Genomic DNA, 18,396 nt, shown 5'->3' on the forward strand with positions numbered 1-18,396 from the left:
CTGGCAACTGTAGAGCTTCTTCTGGCCCACAAAGAAGATAGGCCAGATTTGAGTGCGCCTGCCGCTGTGACTCATCAGAGAAACTAAACCTCTCTGACCGTGCTGGGGTTTTATTGCTCTCCCAGCATGTTCCTCACCCAGCCTTATTAGAGACAACTGTGATTGTGGGCTTGCTGCTCAGCCTACTTCATGCTGATTCATTAGAAAATTAGTTCCAGATTCTGATGAAGATACCAAGCCAGGCAGTAGATTTCATGGTATTTTTCCCTGAGAGGGAAACTTTTAAAGAAAGCAGTGGAAAGAACATTGAACTTATGAGTCAGATTATCTGCTTATAAATCCTACCTCTTCTAGGAATTGTGACTGTTGGAAAGTTACATATTTCTAGACAGTTTTCTTATCTACATAGAGATAATAATTCCTAAAGTTGTCGAGAATTAAGTGAGTACGTGGAGTAGGTGTAATTCTTGGAATAGTACAGAGGACAAACCAAGTGTTTAGGAAGTGTTCTTTTTTCTTCCCTTTCTTTAAAGTAATAGACCCTTCAAGTACTGATTCCTGTAGCTAACTGGCTAGGCAGCAACAGCCTTATGCCATGACATTTAGGGGCACAAGATTCAAAAATAACAAAACTGAGTTTGAGTCTCTTCTAAGTATTGTATGGCATTCCCAAGAGGGTTTTATTATAAATCCCACTACTACTGCTACTGACGCTTAACACACAGTTGGCAACCACATGGTTAAGAAAAAGAGACCAATCTAGAATTGCCTGTAAACACTTTGAAATCAGTTTCCAGGGAAACTTTGCTAACTGGTCTGCTCTCTCATCCTGGAACGTGACAGAGGATTGAAATCTGAGATCCGAGACAGCCAGACTCTCATTGGATTAACAGTATTCCTATAACAGATGAAACCTCAGGGGCTCCCAAAGAAGAACATATATTATTTATGAAGCCACACATGGCTTTACAGGCTTCTTAACTAGGAACATTTCGGCAACAGGCTGATACACTGGGGCGAGAAGAGCAGACACTTTTCACTTCAAGTGCCGCATGCACGCACACCTCGGAGATGCCGCAGGTTCGGTTTCAGACCACCACCATAGAGAGAGTTGTAATCTTTTTGCTGATGGAGGGTCTTACCTTCAGTCTGTAGATTTAAAAAATGCAGCATCCATGGAGCACAATAAAGCAGGGTGCAGTAAAATGAGGTGTGCCCGGGGATTAAGTAACACACGGCGCTTCTGAGGGATCATCATATGTCACTAGTAGCAGAGAGTAAAATACTAGGACCAGGGGTTACCATAAAAGCTTTCTTACGTTTCGTTTCAGTTGGAATTCAGCCTTCTACCCAGCACTGTGGCACCAGCTTTGTCTCCAAGCTTGAGGCCCCATGGGTCAATGAAATAGAAATTCACTGAGAATTTAATGCTATTGGCAAAGCCTAAACTGGCCTTTCAAAGAAACCGACTAATTACTTTCCATCTCAGGCGAGTCTGATCAGCAGGATGCTCTAAGCAGGGTTCATCTTTGTGGCCTTCAGCCTCTACTTCTGTACACTGTTCCCCTCTCTCTCCACTTTCTCTCCAGTTTCTCTCTAGAGCAGCTGATGTATCTCAGGAGACCAGAGAAGACCAGCTCAGTGCCTCTGAAATCACAGTAGGCAGGCCCGTGCCTGACATGCCTGTCTCTGCGTAAGGAGACCTTTCAGAAGCACCAGAACATCCCCATCATTTCTAGACCGTTTTCCTGGACTGTCAGCTCTTACTCGTTGACCTTATTAGGGAATTAGACACAGATGAGAATATTCTGCCGAAGCCAAAAGTAGTTGACCTTCATCAGAAATAGGCCAGCCAGGGAGGTACTTCTGCTAAGCTGAAGAGAGTTGGTCATCTGAGGATGGTGCTAGAAAGATGAAATGTCAGAGCCAGAGGTCACCGCTACAGTTGAGACAAAGTTTTCTTTATTTTAAATATCAGACTTTCTGTTGTCCCAGAATCAGGGCAGAGAATTGACATCCCAGAGAGAATGACTTAATGTCACACAGATGTATAACTGTCACAGAAAGAGATGAGTTATAGATGTCTTTTCTTGTCTTGGTAACAGGGCAGGGTATTTGTATGTGTGCGCATGTGTGCGTTAATCAAACTTAAAGAATCACTCAGAAATCTTTTATCACATCAAAACTTGTAAAATTTTAGATTTGCTCTCTGGATAAAAGGATGCCTCTTGAAGCACTCACAGGCCTGAGACCTCCCACCTTATTCTGCTTTGTTTCCCATTATTCATCACTGTCATACTCTGAAATGACTCTGTCCTGTGGTTTATTCCCTGGGGCACTGAGAGATCAGATTAAATCTAATAAGGTAATCTCTGTTGTTATGCTAATAAGAGGGAGGTAAGAAACCCTTTTGAAACAATTTGTGCGTTTTAAATAAGGCGTTTGAAAAGTCACCAGCCTTTGTTATCCAACCTGTTAATGACCTTGATAGTGGAAATTCGAGGCTGATAGAGTAGACCCTTGGGGCCCTCCAGCCCGGTGGTGCTGCTTAATATTTGTCCATAACTTTAGGCTATCCCCGAATGAATCTCTGCTCTTTTTTTATGTTTCCTTTCATCAATATCTCTATTTTCAAGGCATCTAGCCTCCCCTTCCCCAGGGACAACTTGCAGATCAGCTTATATATGTATATATGGGAATATATATGTAAGATTTTGATACAGAGATTAGAAGACTCAGCTACCCTATTTTTAAGTGTTTGACTGAAACATATAAAGCTTGCTGTGAACTTTATTTCATGAGTATTGAGCTGATTCAGCCTGAGGTGGTGATTCGGGAACCTAATTCGGATTGCCTTGATTTCCTCAAACTAAGAGAAGCAGGTTTTATGGAGGATGAAAAGGAAAAGGCTACTCAAATCGGACTTACATCTGTGAGGATAGTGGAGTACTTAGTTGATTGTGAGCAGAGTTGATGTATTATAACTTGTGGTCTGTTGAGATTTTTGCTAATTATTTTGGCCACATTAGCGAATTAAACATTGGAGACCTGGTGCTCCAAAATCATGCCGCAGAGCAGAGTGTCAAAGAAGCAGTTTATCTAAGGGGGAAAAAAGAGGTCATTCTTCCTATAAAGGAAAACTAACTCTGTGCTGGGGGCCTGTGCAGCCTGGCTTCCTGTCTAATTTGTGGGTCTGAAGTGGCCGCAAAATGGTGAGTTGCTTTTTGTTTGTTTTCATCTGAGCATGAACCTCCAGGCCAGATGACGTTTAACCTTACCGCCCCCCACCCCCACCCCAAGCACAGACTCACGGTTACTTCTTCCGACAGCCATCTCAGACTCCTATGACAAACCCTTAAATGGGGGATGGGTTCCACTTTCTAAAAGCATTAAGAAAGAATTGAGCAAAGTCATGGATCATGGGAAGAGAAAAAGGGCTCCTGGAGCTAAATCAGCCCTTAGGAGGTTAGGATGGGTTGAAGCAAGAGAAGGGGGTGTACCAAACATCTTTCACCAGCACTAGACTATTAGTAGATGACCTTACCCGCCTAAAACTATTATTTCTCTGGTCCGCTCTGGGTCTAACACTGCTTCACTTCTAATTTTTTTCTACCACTGAGGGGAAATCAGTCTTTGGATGTCATGATTTGGATGTCATGATTTCCAGGGAAAGAGTTCATTAAACTGTAATATTATTGGGAATTTGTCTAATTTGCCAATAATTTTTTTTCTTATTATCTAAGTTTCTAACTCCTATTGGCATCAAGAATAGATTTTAGCCTCAAATCTGAAGTATTACTCTAGTGACCATAGTCATGGTTTTATGATGTAATGCAAGGGGAAAATTACAAGAAATCTAATATATACCTTGGAATATGTCCAGTTTGCCAATGCATGACTATTCTTCAACTCTACAAATTTGTTTTTTCTCAGCAGAAATCATGGAACCAACATCTACTTGTCAAATAGGCAAACGGCTCCCATCTTTAATGTTCTCATACCTTTGAAGATAGGCAGCAATAATCTTTTTCTCCTTTTCCAAATCCAAAATTAAGTTTGGAAAAAGCTGGTAATCAGAATTCTTCTTCAACACATTTAAAACTGAGAACTACTTATTCTTACTATCATAAAAACTCATATGAAGTTTGATAAGTTAATAAATAGAGAGATATATAGTTCTGCATATATGTGTGTGTATATATATACATAGATGTATGCATATATATATATATAATATGTATCTTTTTTTTAAGGTGAATATGCCTGGTATAGCAAATGCTGGTTAAAACAACTTCACCCAAAAATCTAAAAATAGGGAGAAGTAGAGCAGGTGGTTAAGGAAAATTTGGGGTATAGCAGTCCCCCCTTATCCACGTGGGATATGTTCTAAGACCCTCAGATGCTTGAAACTGGATAGTACCAAACCCTATATGTGCTTTGTTTTTTCCCGTACACACATACCTATGATAACGTTTAACTTATAAATTAGGCAAAGTAAAAGATTAGCAACAATAGCTGATAATAAAATGGAACAATAATAGAAATATACGGTAATAAGAATTATCTGAATGTAGTCTTGGTCTCTCTGTCTCTCTCTATGTCTCTGTCTCTCTGTGTGTTTCTCTCTGTGTGTCTCTTTGTGTCTCTCTCTATCTCTGATAATCGATCTGATAACTGAACTGGCTATACTACCTGACTTAACAGGCAGGTGGCGTACGCAGCTTGGATGCACTGAACAAGGGGATGATTGATGTGCTGGGCAGGATGGAGCAGGATGGCATGAGATTCTGTAACACTACTCAAAACAGCATGCAATTTAAAACTTATGAATTGTTTATTTCTGGAATTTTCCATTTAAGATTTTTGGAGCAGCTTACCGCAGGTAACTAAAACCATGGAGAGCAAAAACCACAGATAAGGGGGAACTACTGTACTGAAAGTTACATAGGAAATAGAGGCTAATTTGTCTTGTTAATGAGTCTCTGAAGCAACACTGGCTGAATGAAAGGATGGGGCTCCCACAGACTTTCCTAGGTTGTCAAACCAAGATTAATGGCACAGCAATCAGGAGTTATCATCAGCGTAGCGGGATATGACAGCACATTTTCTTTTCTGTGAGTAAAGCAACTTAGCTGTCTCTAGAGACTTTCAAGAACAGCTAAATCTCCACATTTGGTAAAATTAGCACTAATAGTCTTCTGTTTCTCAACTATAAGAACCCATATTCATTGTAGCGCACCTAGTTGGTCCTACCACCCAGATTTTACTTGTAGGTACCCTCTTATTTCCATCTCTGCTTCCCAGAATCCTTCAATGGCTTCTTATTGTGATTAGAGTAAAATCAAAGCCAAAAGTTTCGAAGCCCTGTTACAAAGATAGCTTCTGCCTACCTCTCTAAATTGAGCTAATTTATTCGCCCTCTTATTCACAATTTCCTGGTTATAATTGTTCATCTGCCAGTTCCTAGAACTTGCCGAGCTCCTTCCCACCTCTAGGCCTTTGCACTCAACAGTTCCACCCATCTAGAGCTCACGTTCCCGCGTCACGTGGCAAGATCTCGCACTCCCCCTTTAGATCTCCGCTTAAATGCCACCTCCTCAGAGAGACTTCCACTTGTCACCTTATCTAAGTAAGTTTCTCCTGCTTTTCTTTAGTGGCCTTTTTACTTTCTAACACTTATCACAATCCCTCGTTACATTATTATGTGTGAATGTGCCTTTCTCCTTAACTTTCCCCTCTAGAGTGTGAGTGAGCTCAGTGAGGACAGGAACGTGTTCTGCCATGCTCACCTTGGTCTTCTTCATCGTTAATATAGTGGCATACAGTAAGCACTCAGTATTAAAAAGAAAAACTGAATGACTTAGTGAACAAAGGAATGATAAACTTGCAACTGAAAACCTTTTGAGGAACTCTTGTCACAGTTCAGTAGACATTGTCTTTTGTTCAGTCTGTGACCATGTGTCAGGAGTAAGTGAAGACATGCATTTCAACAAGCATTTAATGAACATTTATTATGAAATCTATTCAGAGCTCTCTGTTAACCACCGCAGGGGATACAAATACGCGTACCATAGATCTGTCTGCCCGGACTTATAGCTTAGCGGTTTTAACAGACACATTTATATTTATAACAAGGCTGAGCACAGTTCTCGTGGTATAAACGAAGAGCTAAGAAACATGGAAGAGGAAGAGAGAGTTGATAAATCTTCCTGTTCCTATAGTTGGTGATTCAAACTACGACAGTTCAGAGGAGTCATAGCTCTTCTGCCTCATGAAGCTCGGCCAGCTGCCTAAGGACTCGGTCAGAGAGGCAGAGGAAGGGTGGCCATTTTCCTAGGGCCAGTGATGTGTTAGCAGAACAGAAGGGCGGTAGGAATCTGTGAGGCAAAGTGGGAGAAAGCAGCAATCCCAGATCTGTGTTTAAAAAGAAATAATGCTGTTCCACCCATTTCCGCAGAAGTAGATCTTGGGCGTATTTTATACTTACAGTCTGCTACTTAGAGTTCACTTTCATCTGGCTCTTTCATTTCCACATTGAATATGAAGCGATAAGATAAGCTGACTAGAAATGTACATGTATTCAGGTTCCATGAGAAAGCCATGAAAAGAATATGTCAAAGCAGTTACCGACTGCTAAGCTGAAGAATTTTTGCAAAGACGCGTGGGTGTCGTTGGCTAAGAATCAATAGCAACAAGCAGACTGTGAGGCTGCTATCACCGAAGTTTAACTGCAGGCAGAATTTTTAAGATGAAAGGTGAAAAAGATGAGGATTGTCAGGCTATTTTCAATATTTGAGTCATAGTCACATTCTTTCACAGTCGAACAGTGGCAATAGAGATGCCTGCGAATTCAAGGCTGAATCGGGTAGTGAATTGGAAAGTGGATCTGGAAGTTCTTGTGTTGTTCTTTCTGGAACCCATCTGCTTAGCATTTGTTTATTTATGAAACATTTATTAAACTTTGACTCTACACCAAGGACTGTACTATACACTAGAGAAACTTAGGTGAGTAAGACACCGAGATTAAAACCAGTTAAAGCAGGTACCCTCTAAAGGCAATGCAGACACATAGCAACCAGTAATAGTGCCACAGGGACCTAGACAAAGAAGAGAGAGTTTGTAGAAGAGGTGATATTCAAGTTCAGCCTTAAAGAATGAATTTATTCCATTCAGCAGCATTGGAATAGGAGAGCACTGTAGACAGTCAAGGGAAGGTAATGGCAGGAACAAAAGCACGTAGGAACCTACAGAGTGCCGCGGGGGAATTGTGAGAAGCTGTGATTAGAGAATAAGACACATGGTCAAGAAAAAAAGGAAAAAAGCCTTGAATACCAAGTTTAAGGCTTTACAAGTTTTTCTGTAGATCACAGGGAGTCTCTGTAACTTTTTGAGGAGGAGGAAACAATGATCAGAATACTCTGATGATGTGAAAAATAGCTCTGACAAGTGGTATGTGGAAGGCAAGTCGAAGAAGAGGAGAGACTGCGTATAGGGATGCTGGTTACGAGGTTTATGGCGGTCGCCGAGGTAAGAAATGCCAAGACCTATAATGTGGGAACAGAGAGCAAGGTACTTGGGGGAGAGACATTTGAGAGATGCCCACAAGCACTTAGTCTTTCTTTATGTGTGGAAGGTAAGGGTGGAGGGATCAAAAATGACTTCACCCGTTATCTTGAATAGTGGAGGATAGTGAAGCTACTGACCAGCAGAGAGCATTCCGAGTGGAGGAGAGGTTCCAACACGAGCAGAGGCAGGAGGAAAGCGAGTCCCATTTTGGACATGTTTACAATGAATTGCCTCCAAGAGAAGATGAAAAATATGTTTAGACATGTGACTTTGGAAAATAGGAAAAGAAGCAGCTAAGGAACGGAGTTATGGATTTAGGAGTTATCAGCAAATAATTGACAGTATAGCCATAGGACTAAACAAGATCACCCAAGTTAAGAGTATAAAGCAGAAAGTATAGAAATGTGAAAACAGAATAGTTGTATTTAAATGCTAGGGGAAAAAGATGAATTAAATAATTTACAAGAGTAACATTAGTTAGAAAGTGACACAAAAGAAAGGTCACAGAAGTCAAAGGAGATTTTTCTGGGCCAGATCTAAAACGATGAATATAATTCCTGCCTAAATTCCATTAGTCAGATCTCAGTCACATGACCCCACTTGAATGCGAGTGTGAGATCCCTGGAAAAGTAGCCACTTCCCAGCAACAGCTCTTGACTGTGGAGGGGAGCACAAACCTTCCGTAGGCGGCTGTCCATCTCTGCCCCAGTAATTCTGATCTCACTAGGTCTCCCCAAGTAATTCCGCACATTCACCTCTGTGATACAAAGGCATTCCACAGCCGCACGCGTTATTTTAGCCCACATAAGATGAAATAGGCTTTAGATTGTAAGCAGTTCCTTGCCAGCCAACTGTAACTGTATCATTTTGTCACCTGAGCACCACACAAATATCAGAACATCTCAGAATTGTTTCTCAGAAACACTAAAGTGTTGTGTATCGACTTTGTCATCGCAAGAGCTAATGAAATCTTTGTGACTACACATTAGTGACTGTGACTAGAACAATGGAGAAAACATCCATGTTGGAAATATTTGAGTCCATTTGTTAGCGTGTTTTAGTGCTACAAATAGAAACTTTAAAACTAGCTATCTCCCTGGGGTGCTAAGTGAAAATCTATTAGAAAAACAAATATGGTGCCACTGTTTTGTGTAAAACAACTGTTATTCAACTTCCAAACTGTCAAATGCGAGGTGAGGAGGCAGGGTGTTTCTCGCTTGAGAAAAGCTTTTACTCTAAGAGGCTTCACAGCCCTCAACCCTTGTGGTATAGGGGTGCAGCGTCATCAGGTAATGGCTGCACCTCACTGTCTTATAATTCAGAGTTGTCCAAAGATGGGTATCACCCGTCCCCAGTAATCCACGGTGAAGGGGCTGCCGATGTTTGTAAATGAGGATGGAGGCTGGATCTAACCTCTACTCTTCCTGGAAACTACCTGCTCTGTCTTTCGACAGAGCACTTATATTCAGGACAGGGGATGGGGACAGTGCCAGGGGAAGAAGCCTCAACTCTGAGCTGTGAATGAGTCTCTCCTAAAATATCTAAAATCAGAAATACCTTGATATCCTCTTGAAAATCTCTGGTCTGTATGAGAAATTTATCATTATCCCTGTTAGCTTGATTTTTATTTTATTTCTTAGGGACCAGTTAGCTCTGTCCTTATCCCCTGTCTCTGCCTAAAGTTTCACTACCAAGTTTTCCTGCATTGACTAACAGTGAATGGCACCCACACCTAATAAATTTCCCCTGATTATTGGATTTCTCTTTTGGCTGTAAAGGTAGTGGGGATAAGGTGTGGAGGGGTAAGGATTTGGGGTTAAGGGTAAGGTATCACATTTCACTCTGCACACATGAAAGAGTAAAGTTCTGTTGGAGCACACAGCCATCTTCCAGTGTTGAAAGTCAGTTATGATTAATGTTCATTTCTTTAGTGTAGCACTATGCTATTTACGATGGAGGATATAAGCCTGCCCTCCCCCACTGGTCTTTATAATTACATATGAACCTGCGTTACTGTTGATTTTGTTTACCACCATCTTTAACTATAAAGAGAAAACAGTTGTGTTCAGTCATTCCTGAAATCATGTCACACTAGGGCTCTCTCTCTCTTAACTACTGTCTCCCAAAATGCCAATCAAAAAATATCAAAATTAACAGTTGTTAATTTTAATTATGTTAAGAATTCAGAGTTTACACTATATAAATGAACATATTGTTCTTCACTGGTTGACTTTTTCACACAAATTTGCCCAGAAATGAAAAACCAAGTCGCTGATCTTGTCAGTGAGGTAATGGAATGAGGTTTCAGACGACCCCGGGTTCTCATTTCATCTCTTTTACATCCTGTAGCCACGTGAGCTGAGATCTGTCCTTCAGTTGGGCTGCATCTCAGTCTTCCGCCATATTAACTATAATATTTACTCCTACGCCTATAGTATAGGTGTTTGTGATTATCTAAATACATGTTAAAGTATTTAGAAAATCATAAGATAGTGTGTAAATGTAAGGTACTACTACGTATTTATTCATTCTGCAAATAAGTACTATTACTTAGGACTTGAAGAATGAGAAACTGTTTGCCCAGTGAACTAAATGGGGAAGACAATTCCAGGCAGAGGGAAAAGCATGTTTGAAACTATAAAATAATTTACTCTGTCTGAAATTAGAAATGCAAGATAAGGAGGTAAAGACAGACAAATAGACAAGAGACAAATTGTGAAGAGCCTTCGAATATAATGCTAAGGAGTTTAAATTATATATAGCAGGAGCTATAAAGCCATTAGGGAATTTCGAGCAGAACTTTGATTGGGGTTTTGCAGTGTAGGTTATTGACACGGCTCAGGGAACAGGCAGGGGAGAGAATGAGGCCCTTGCAGTTATCCGGGAGAGAAAGTGTAAAGGGAAGAAAAAGCAACTGCTAGGTTTTATGCCTGAGTGAATGGCAATACTTTAAAAAATAAAGAAGTCTTAGGGGGATTGGTTTTGAGGGAAAGCTTCAACTTCAAACTGTCATTGGCAGGTCACTTGGAGGTAAGGGATCCAGCAGGCACTTAGAGAAGCAAAGGGAAATTTCAGTGCTAGAGAAGTCACTGTGGGAGCCGTTGACATCAAGGTTAGAGTTGAGACCAGGAGACTGGATGAGAGTGACCTAAGAGAGAAGAATAAATAGGGGATGGAGCAGAGAAGTTACATCCCTGAAGGAAAGGGGAGGGGAAGTACCCGGGTGGTGTCGCAGATGTCGAGAGACGAGACAGTTTCAAGGTAAGTAGTCAGTAAGACCTGATGCTGAAGAGAGAACATAAAAAGAAAGAAACAAGATCAAAGACTAAAAGAAAACCAAATAAGAAGCTACTGTTGATCTTAGCGGATAGTGAGACTAGCAGTCAAAAGGAAGTGAGTTGAGGAGTGAGAAAATGATAAAAATGCAAGTAAACATTTGGACTGTAGGTTAGCCACTGGCACCATATTTTATCATAATAAGGTACAAAATGAAATGCCAGCATATAATGTAAATTACTGTTACCCTCTGTGTCCTGAACACCATAAGCTTTGAGTCCAATGAACCAGGCAGAATCAGACTTCTATGAATAATGTAATTTGCTTGTATCCAAAAGGAAGTGAACTACAGTTGTCACTTCCATCATTTCCTTGGCCTGTTTTGCTTGCCGTTACTCCTGAGTGCCTGGTCAACACCTGCAAAAGCAGGCACTGTTATCCGCAGTTGATATACATGTATAGCAGAGACATGCAAACATCTTACCAGGGTTTCTTAGTTATGACAGTAAAAAGGAAAGCACCAGGGTAAAACCAATTCTATGTCTAACTGAAAACTCATTACTGTGTCAAGCATGAGCTTTTTTCCTTTAATTCTGATAGGTATGGATTCCCATTAATGGCCTGAAGCATAGGTAGTGGATCGGGGGCCTGTATTTCAAGAGTTATGGTCACTATGTACGGTCATGGACTAGTCACTTAAAGTAATAGTTCTTTCCCCAGGGAGACTGCAGCGTTAATAACTGGGTAGGATTTTGAGAACTTGAGATATGGCACTTTATCGATGCTGTTCATTATTTTCTGACTTACCTATGCACCATTAAAATAGCTTAACTAAATCGGGCTTTCAAGGGATAAATAAAAGTACAGTAGCAATTTTCAGATTCCATGAGTGTGAAACAACCCCGGGCTCAGATGATACTCATGGTTCCATGCAGACTACACTTGTCTGAAACATTCTCTCAATTAAATAACTTCTTTTCCATTACGGTTCATCTTATCCACTCAAATAAGGTGGCGTGGTATCTACAAGAGTTCGGAAGTTCTGTGAAGCTCAAGGTTAGAACATGGTAGAATTTCTTTTTAAAGCCTATTGGAATGAAATCTCTGAGACGATTCCTACAAGATAGGTGCTCTCCTGTCCCCTGTTCTCCAGGTTCTCCACTGAAGCTTAAAACATTTTTTAAAAAAGAAAAAATAAAGGACATGTTTATTTTTCAGACTCTAGTGTGAGATGTCTTCACATGTTAAACCTGGCAGAGAAGCCAGTGTTTAATCTGAGAGAGAACTGTCCAGTAGATGTCTTGGGCCTCCTTTCATAGAAGTATCACCAACAAAAATTCGCTTGCTACTTTTTCCCTCTGTTGGATTAATTCATTAGATTTGAAACTGAGAAAATGATTTCATTTCCCTTTTCCATGAAAGGAATAGAAGAGTCGTGTGGCCAGTCGTGTAAAGAGCTCCACCGACCACCGGCCTGGTGGGGTGGACGGTTCCTACGAGCTAGAGCCCGTGGCGAGAAGCAACTTAGAATTTCTGTTATAGACATAAACAGAAATACTTACCTCACATACACTCATATGTATACATACATATATACATTCACACTTAAAGGACTCTTATCATTAGGATCCTTTGAGCTGGAAGAAAAATTCCAACTCAGATGGATTCAATAATAAAGAAATTTGTGATGTCATATAAGAGGAAGTCCAGAATTCGGGCAGCTTCTCATGCTGTACAGTCAGGGCTCAGGCTCTGTATTTCTCCAATTCTCTTAGCTTAGCCCTCCTGTTGACTTCGTTTTAGGCCGGCACATGATTACAAGAGGGCCACAGTAGTTCTGGACATCCTGGGCAGGGACAAATGTGGAGAGGCAGAGGTTTTCTCTTGACAGTTTGGGGATTTGTTAGCAGGGAGATAGGGGGAAACGGATGCCATCAGGAAGCTGGCAGTCAGGTAGAGGGGCGAGCACACAGTGTGGCAGATGCTGTGCCAGAGGTGTGTGCCATCTGCAGTGGAACCACCCAAGGGAGAGTCCTCCCTTTTCTCCACTGGAGGGAAGGGGTGGCAGCTGATTGCAGAAGACTTCACTCGAGGAAGAGGTGGTTAATCCCGTGTGTGACACGCTGGCTTTGAGGTACCGTGGGATCGCCAGGTGGAGAATGGGGAAATCCACAGTTGGATGTACATTGACCTAAGACTGAGAAGTCTAACTAGGGAACAAGATCGAGGATGTAGGTGGTGGCGAAGGCTCTGAGGATGGATAAGCTAATCCAGACGACAGACTGGGACCAAAAATGAGGTCCTGAGGAACGCTGACATGTAAAGCATGGGTGAAATCAGAGGAGTTGACAGAGATGGAGAATAAAAATGAAAATCTTTTAATGCCATCTGTGTGTGGGATGGGCCTGAGCCAGCTAGAAATGACATTTTGTGGTATTCACACGTGTGACTTGGGTAAAAGCTAGGAACCTTTTAATGCCCGTCATCTGCGCAGTAGCAGGTGTCCTTCCCTGGGGAACAGCGAGACAGACTCACGGCCGGACCTGAACAGCGCCCCACCCCAGAGCAGCGCGGGGGCGTTGACGTTTCTAAAATGAGTCTCTCTCTCTTCGCAGGAGTGGTCACACGCTGCTTGCCTTCTGGTTTTCCCGCCAAGAGGGAAAACTAAATCGACAGCAGACTATTGAACTGGGACATCACATCCTCAAAGCACACATTTTTAAGGTAATTAGAGAAGTTGGAGGCTTTTTTTCTGTCCATCTCCAGCAGGGTTTCCTTAAAACTAGGTTTATGAAGCTACTGTTATTTCAGTGTAGTTTTGCTTTCTGAAATTATTTTGCTGCAAAGCGGGTCCATCTTCTAAAATTTATGGCCTGTTCTTCCACAGGCCTCTGAAAGAAAACCACATTTGTCACCTCCCTATTTAGCAGACTGCCAGGCTTTCCAGGAAATGTACGTGTGTAATCACTTAGATTAGAAGCATGTATACATATACCTGTGTATTCCATACGTGACCTCCACTCTCCTGAGGACAGTCATGTTGTAGCAATTGGTTGCAGATTTTCGCAATGTATAAAAAAAAATCGCTAAGAGCAATTTCTTTCAATTTTCTTACAATTGTTTTAGTGAAGATCTTAATATTTCTGGTGGTGTTTTCAAACTATTTAGAACCAACGATAGCCTTCTTTCGAGCTACTTCGCCCATTCTCTCTTCACATTCTAATCCCAGTTTTTCTCCTAGTAGTTTCGAAACTTTTAAGAACTCTATAGCATCAGGCCCCATCTCTCGACATCCACCAGGCTGGAACGGAGGACCCAGAAGAGGGCACATCGGTTCAGTTTGCTCGCCTATGCATTTGTTTGTTTATTCAGTGCTTACTGAGGCATTGTCCTAGGTAAGAGGGATACAGAAACAAAAAAGATACAGCCCCTAATCTCAAGAAATTTATCGCGTTGAAAGCAGGGTGAGATAAAGCACAAAGGTCGAAGAAGAAATACATTTTTCTGATTTTTCTAGTCCAGAGTTTGCTAGAAGTCTGCTCCTTCTAATCCCTGCAGTGTCTCCAGACTGATTTTTCTGCCTCAGGTTTGAGAAATACAGGTATCTTAAATAGTTCTCTGGTTCGGACTTCCCCCGGAAGATAGTGTTAAAGATAAAACAGTTCTCTTGAGAGAAAAAGATGGCATTCAGGGTAACTCCAAGAGCCTAGCAAATCCTTCCCAGTATATAAGCACACAGCCAGAGAAGCCTGTTCATCAGACAGACAGAAGCAAAACCCACAGCGACAGGTTCTTTATTTGACTTATAATTGTCTTTCCTAACAAATCACTGTACCAAAAGAATGACCTTACCCCGTGACCTGACTCAGTGGGAGTAGAGTGAGACTAACATAAGAGGCAAGGTGTTTCATTCCAGTTTCAAGTGGACCAAAGGGTTTCGGCTACTTCTGCAAATTCTGAGATCATTGGCCTTCAGTTAGGTAGGAAAGTAATTTAACTTTTGAGCATCGCCACTTTAAACACTTACGGTTAGCATCACCATCTGCCTAGGATCAGATGCAAAGAAGTCTGTGCCTGTCTTTTCTGCAGCATAAAATAATCACCACATTAACAGATAAATGATATGAAGTTTTGTTTGACCCAGTGTGACTTTATCCAATACATGGAGACCTCTATTTAAACCATACACTCCTGTCATTGACACAGTTTTATGTTGCTCCAGACAACATGGTTGCCTGAGATAAGAGTGGCTCCCTGTGCGACTCAGAATGTAAATACTCGGGTGTACAGCATATGGTGATGACATGACTGTGAGCTGAAGAATGTCCGCTTGGACCATGGTTTTCCTGATGCCACACTTTCCGGGTTATTTAAATGCGGAGTGCTCCCCGTTGATAGGCTTTAGCTTCTAGCAGAGTGCTAGAATTCTCAGTCCCCATCAGCTGAAGGTCATGAAAAGGCAAACACAGGCTCTATTCTTATAATCAGTACCACTTTGAGCTCCTCATCAGAGGTGACACGTAGTCCAATTTCCATTTCTTTCCAATTAATTTTAAATTTCCCTTGTTTTATCTTTGTTTTTGAAAAGCTGCACACAATGCCATTAATCACCTTAAAAATATGACATTAAGGGTCTGTACCACTGGGTTTCAGGTTGGCTACAGAGCCCTTTTCATTCTTTTTGTTTTTAAAGCTTTATTGAGGCATAATTTATATACCATAAAATTCACCCATTTTAAGTACACAAGTCAATGACTTGTAGTATATTTGCAGAGTTGTGTAACTATCACCACTATTGGTATATTTATATTGCCCGAAAAATAAACCTTGTGCCCATTTGAAGTCACTCCCATGCTTCCCCCAGCTTCTGGAAACCACTGATCTACTTTCTGTCTCTACAGATTTGATTTTTCTGGACATTTCATAGAAATGGAATTATACAATATGTGATCTTCCGTGTCTGGCTTCTTTCACTTAGCATAATGTTTTAAGGGTTCATTATCCTGTAGCCTGGGTCAGAACTGGATTCCTTCTTACTGCCAAATAATATTCCACTTTGTAGATATGCCACATTTTGTTTATCCATTCACTAGTCGGGCATTTGGGTTGTTTTTGTGTCTGGGCTATTGTGAATAATGCTGCTACGAACATTAGCATAAAGATTTTTCCGTTTTTAATTTTTTTTTTTTTTTTTTAATAAAATCAAATGCACAACTCAGTGGCATTTACATTTAGCGAGTAAGGTTTTTATGTGGACATGTCTCAGTTCTCTTGGTTAGATAGCTAGGAGTAGAATTGCTAGACATATAGCAACTATGTTTAACACTTTGAGGACCTGCCAATCTGTTTGCCAGAGTGGCTGCACCATGCCGCCGGCCATGTATGAGGGTTCCAGTTTTTTCAAACCCTTGCCAATACTTCTTAGACATTGTCTTATTTTAGCCATTTTAGTGGGTATGAAATAGTGTCTCATTGTGATTTGAATTCATATTTCCCTAATGACTAATGATGTTGAGCACTTATAAATCTTTTGTAACTTCAAATTGCCCTTCAGATTTTTTTTTAATCTGTGAAAAGAAAGCAGGACGTTTGTGAATTGTGGCCAGAGATATTTCAATCTAGTTTGTAATGCAGGGTGTTTGCCTGGGTTGGGTCTCGTCACTGGAAGGATTTCAGAGTACTCTTACCATTAGCTCCCTAAATACTGCCCTCTAAAGTGTTCCTTTGATTGGTCACCCATATAACATTTCATAACAAAACAAAACTATTGGCCAGGGTGGGGCAAAGTGCTGTAAATAGGCATCTGAAGGGTAAAAATCCTTTGACATCAACCAAAAGTCATGGACTCAAATCTTTATTTTTAGGAAGCAAACATGTAACAAATATAGAAACCCCCTTTGTATCTCCCTCTTACCCCATTTTTCCCCCTTCTCAGAGATAATTTCTGCCCTTGAGTTAGCATGTGTTCTCCTCATCTATAATTTGTACTTTTCCAATATAGGTATATATTCATAAAAAATATACAAAATTTTTCCTTTTTTTTTTTAACTTGGCATAAATAGTATCATACTCTTTATATATTTCTGTGGATATTGGAGATCTGTCTATAGATCTCAATCAGTGGTGTTCACCTTTGGTCATATAGCAGTCCTGCCTCATCCACGGGGGGTACGATCCAAGACCCCTAGTGGATGCCCGAAACCACAGATAGTGCCGAGCCCTTCGACTCACCTGCAGATATGGCAGCAGCTTCTTCATCAGCAGATGTAGCCTCCCCAGTAACTTTCATAGATTTTAGTCCAAACCTCTTCCTGAATCTGTGCGACCATTCCTTACTTGCAGTAGATGGCTTGGCGTCACTCATTTCAGGGGATCCCTTGCCGAAGTCTTCACGCAGACTCAGTGCTTTCTACTCACAAACATAATGCCTTTTCCATCCTAACTGAGCACTCATCACACGCCGTGGCCATCACTTTTGCAGTTGGAGGTACAAAAGCAAAGCTAGCACGATTTTCTTCTTCCTTCACAATTTCACAGGTAGAAGATTCATCCTTATCATAGTTCTTAGCAACCTCAGCATACGGTTGTTTTTTCCTTGTTAAAGAACTTTCACCTTTTCACCTAAAGGAAGCACTTTACTTCTGAGCCTTACTTATAGAGGTCATTCATTATTCATTGTCCTGGAGTTTTTTTTTTTAATTAATTGGTTTTATTTCTTAGAGCAATTTTAGATTTACAGAAGATTGAACAGAAAATACAGATCATTCTCATATACTCACTCCCCTCACCAGATTTTCCTCTATTATTAATGTCTGGTGCATCTGTTATAGTTGGCGAACCTATATTGATATATTATTAACTGAGGTCCATAGTTTACATTAGAATTCACCGTTGTGTTGTACAATCCTATGGATTTTGCTAAATGCATAATGTGATGTATCCGCCATTATAGTATCCAAATACAGTATCCAAATTCCAAAACTATCAAAAATACTCCTAGGTAACTGCAGAATTGGCAACACAGCGGGTGGACAGGCAGTTCTAACCTGCTCTCCTGGGCTTCATTGTATCCTGGATCTTGGCCCAGTTATTCTTCTCCAACTTGCTGGCCCTCCATGTCATCAAGGCGGATTTTTTTTTTAATTTTGTACAACTTTTCCTAGTTGTCTTTAGCAGGAATGTTTGTCCAAATTACCTTTATGCACCCTTACCAGAAGTGGAAGTTCACCCAAGTTCCCTTTAGCAAAAATTATAGCTTGGCATTCTGGGAACATCCAGCTTTTCCCTATACATCTTAGGCTTTCTCATTTAAAATTTCTTTGGTACTCTAAATGCCTGAAACTGTCCTGGGTATTACACAGGAAGAAAAAGGCAGTTTACATTCAAGGAAACCAAATCCAGACTCGTAGGCCCTGAGCAGAGAAGTGAGTTGCTGTATCTTTCAGAGAAGCTACATGGCTGATTTGAATATAATAGTCTAGGCAAGAACAACCTCTGTTTCAAGGAAAAAGCAAGCAGAGGTAGCTTAAGTTTTCAAAAAGAAGCCCTCCCCAG

At 40.9% G+C, this 18,396-nt stretch overlaps 1 protein-coding gene across 8 annotated transcripts in view; it reads left to right on the forward strand.

Moving 5' to 3' along the window:
- The window catches only part of TANC2 (tetratricopeptide repeat, ankyrin repeat and coiled-coil containing 2), a 288,365-nt gene that overhangs the window by 231,448 nt on the left and 38,521 nt on the right, over window positions 1-18,396 (forward strand). For all 8 annotated transcript variants that reach the window (XM_016128285.2, XM_016128304.2, XM_016128256.2 and 5 more), the window contains one exon: window positions 13,458-13,566. In XM_016128285.2, the coding sequence (XP_015983771.2) occupies window positions 13,458-13,566 (109 nt within the window). The remainder of the gene's footprint in view (window positions 1-13,457; window positions 13,567-18,396) is intronic.

Source organism: Rousettus aegyptiacus, unplaced genomic scaffold, assembly GCF_014176215.1.
Source record: "Rousettus aegyptiacus isolate mRouAeg1 unplaced genomic scaffold, mRouAeg1.p scaffold_m13_p_6, whole genome shotgun sequence".
NCBI lineage: Eukaryota > Metazoa > Chordata > Mammalia > Chiroptera > Pteropodidae > Rousettus > Rousettus aegyptiacus.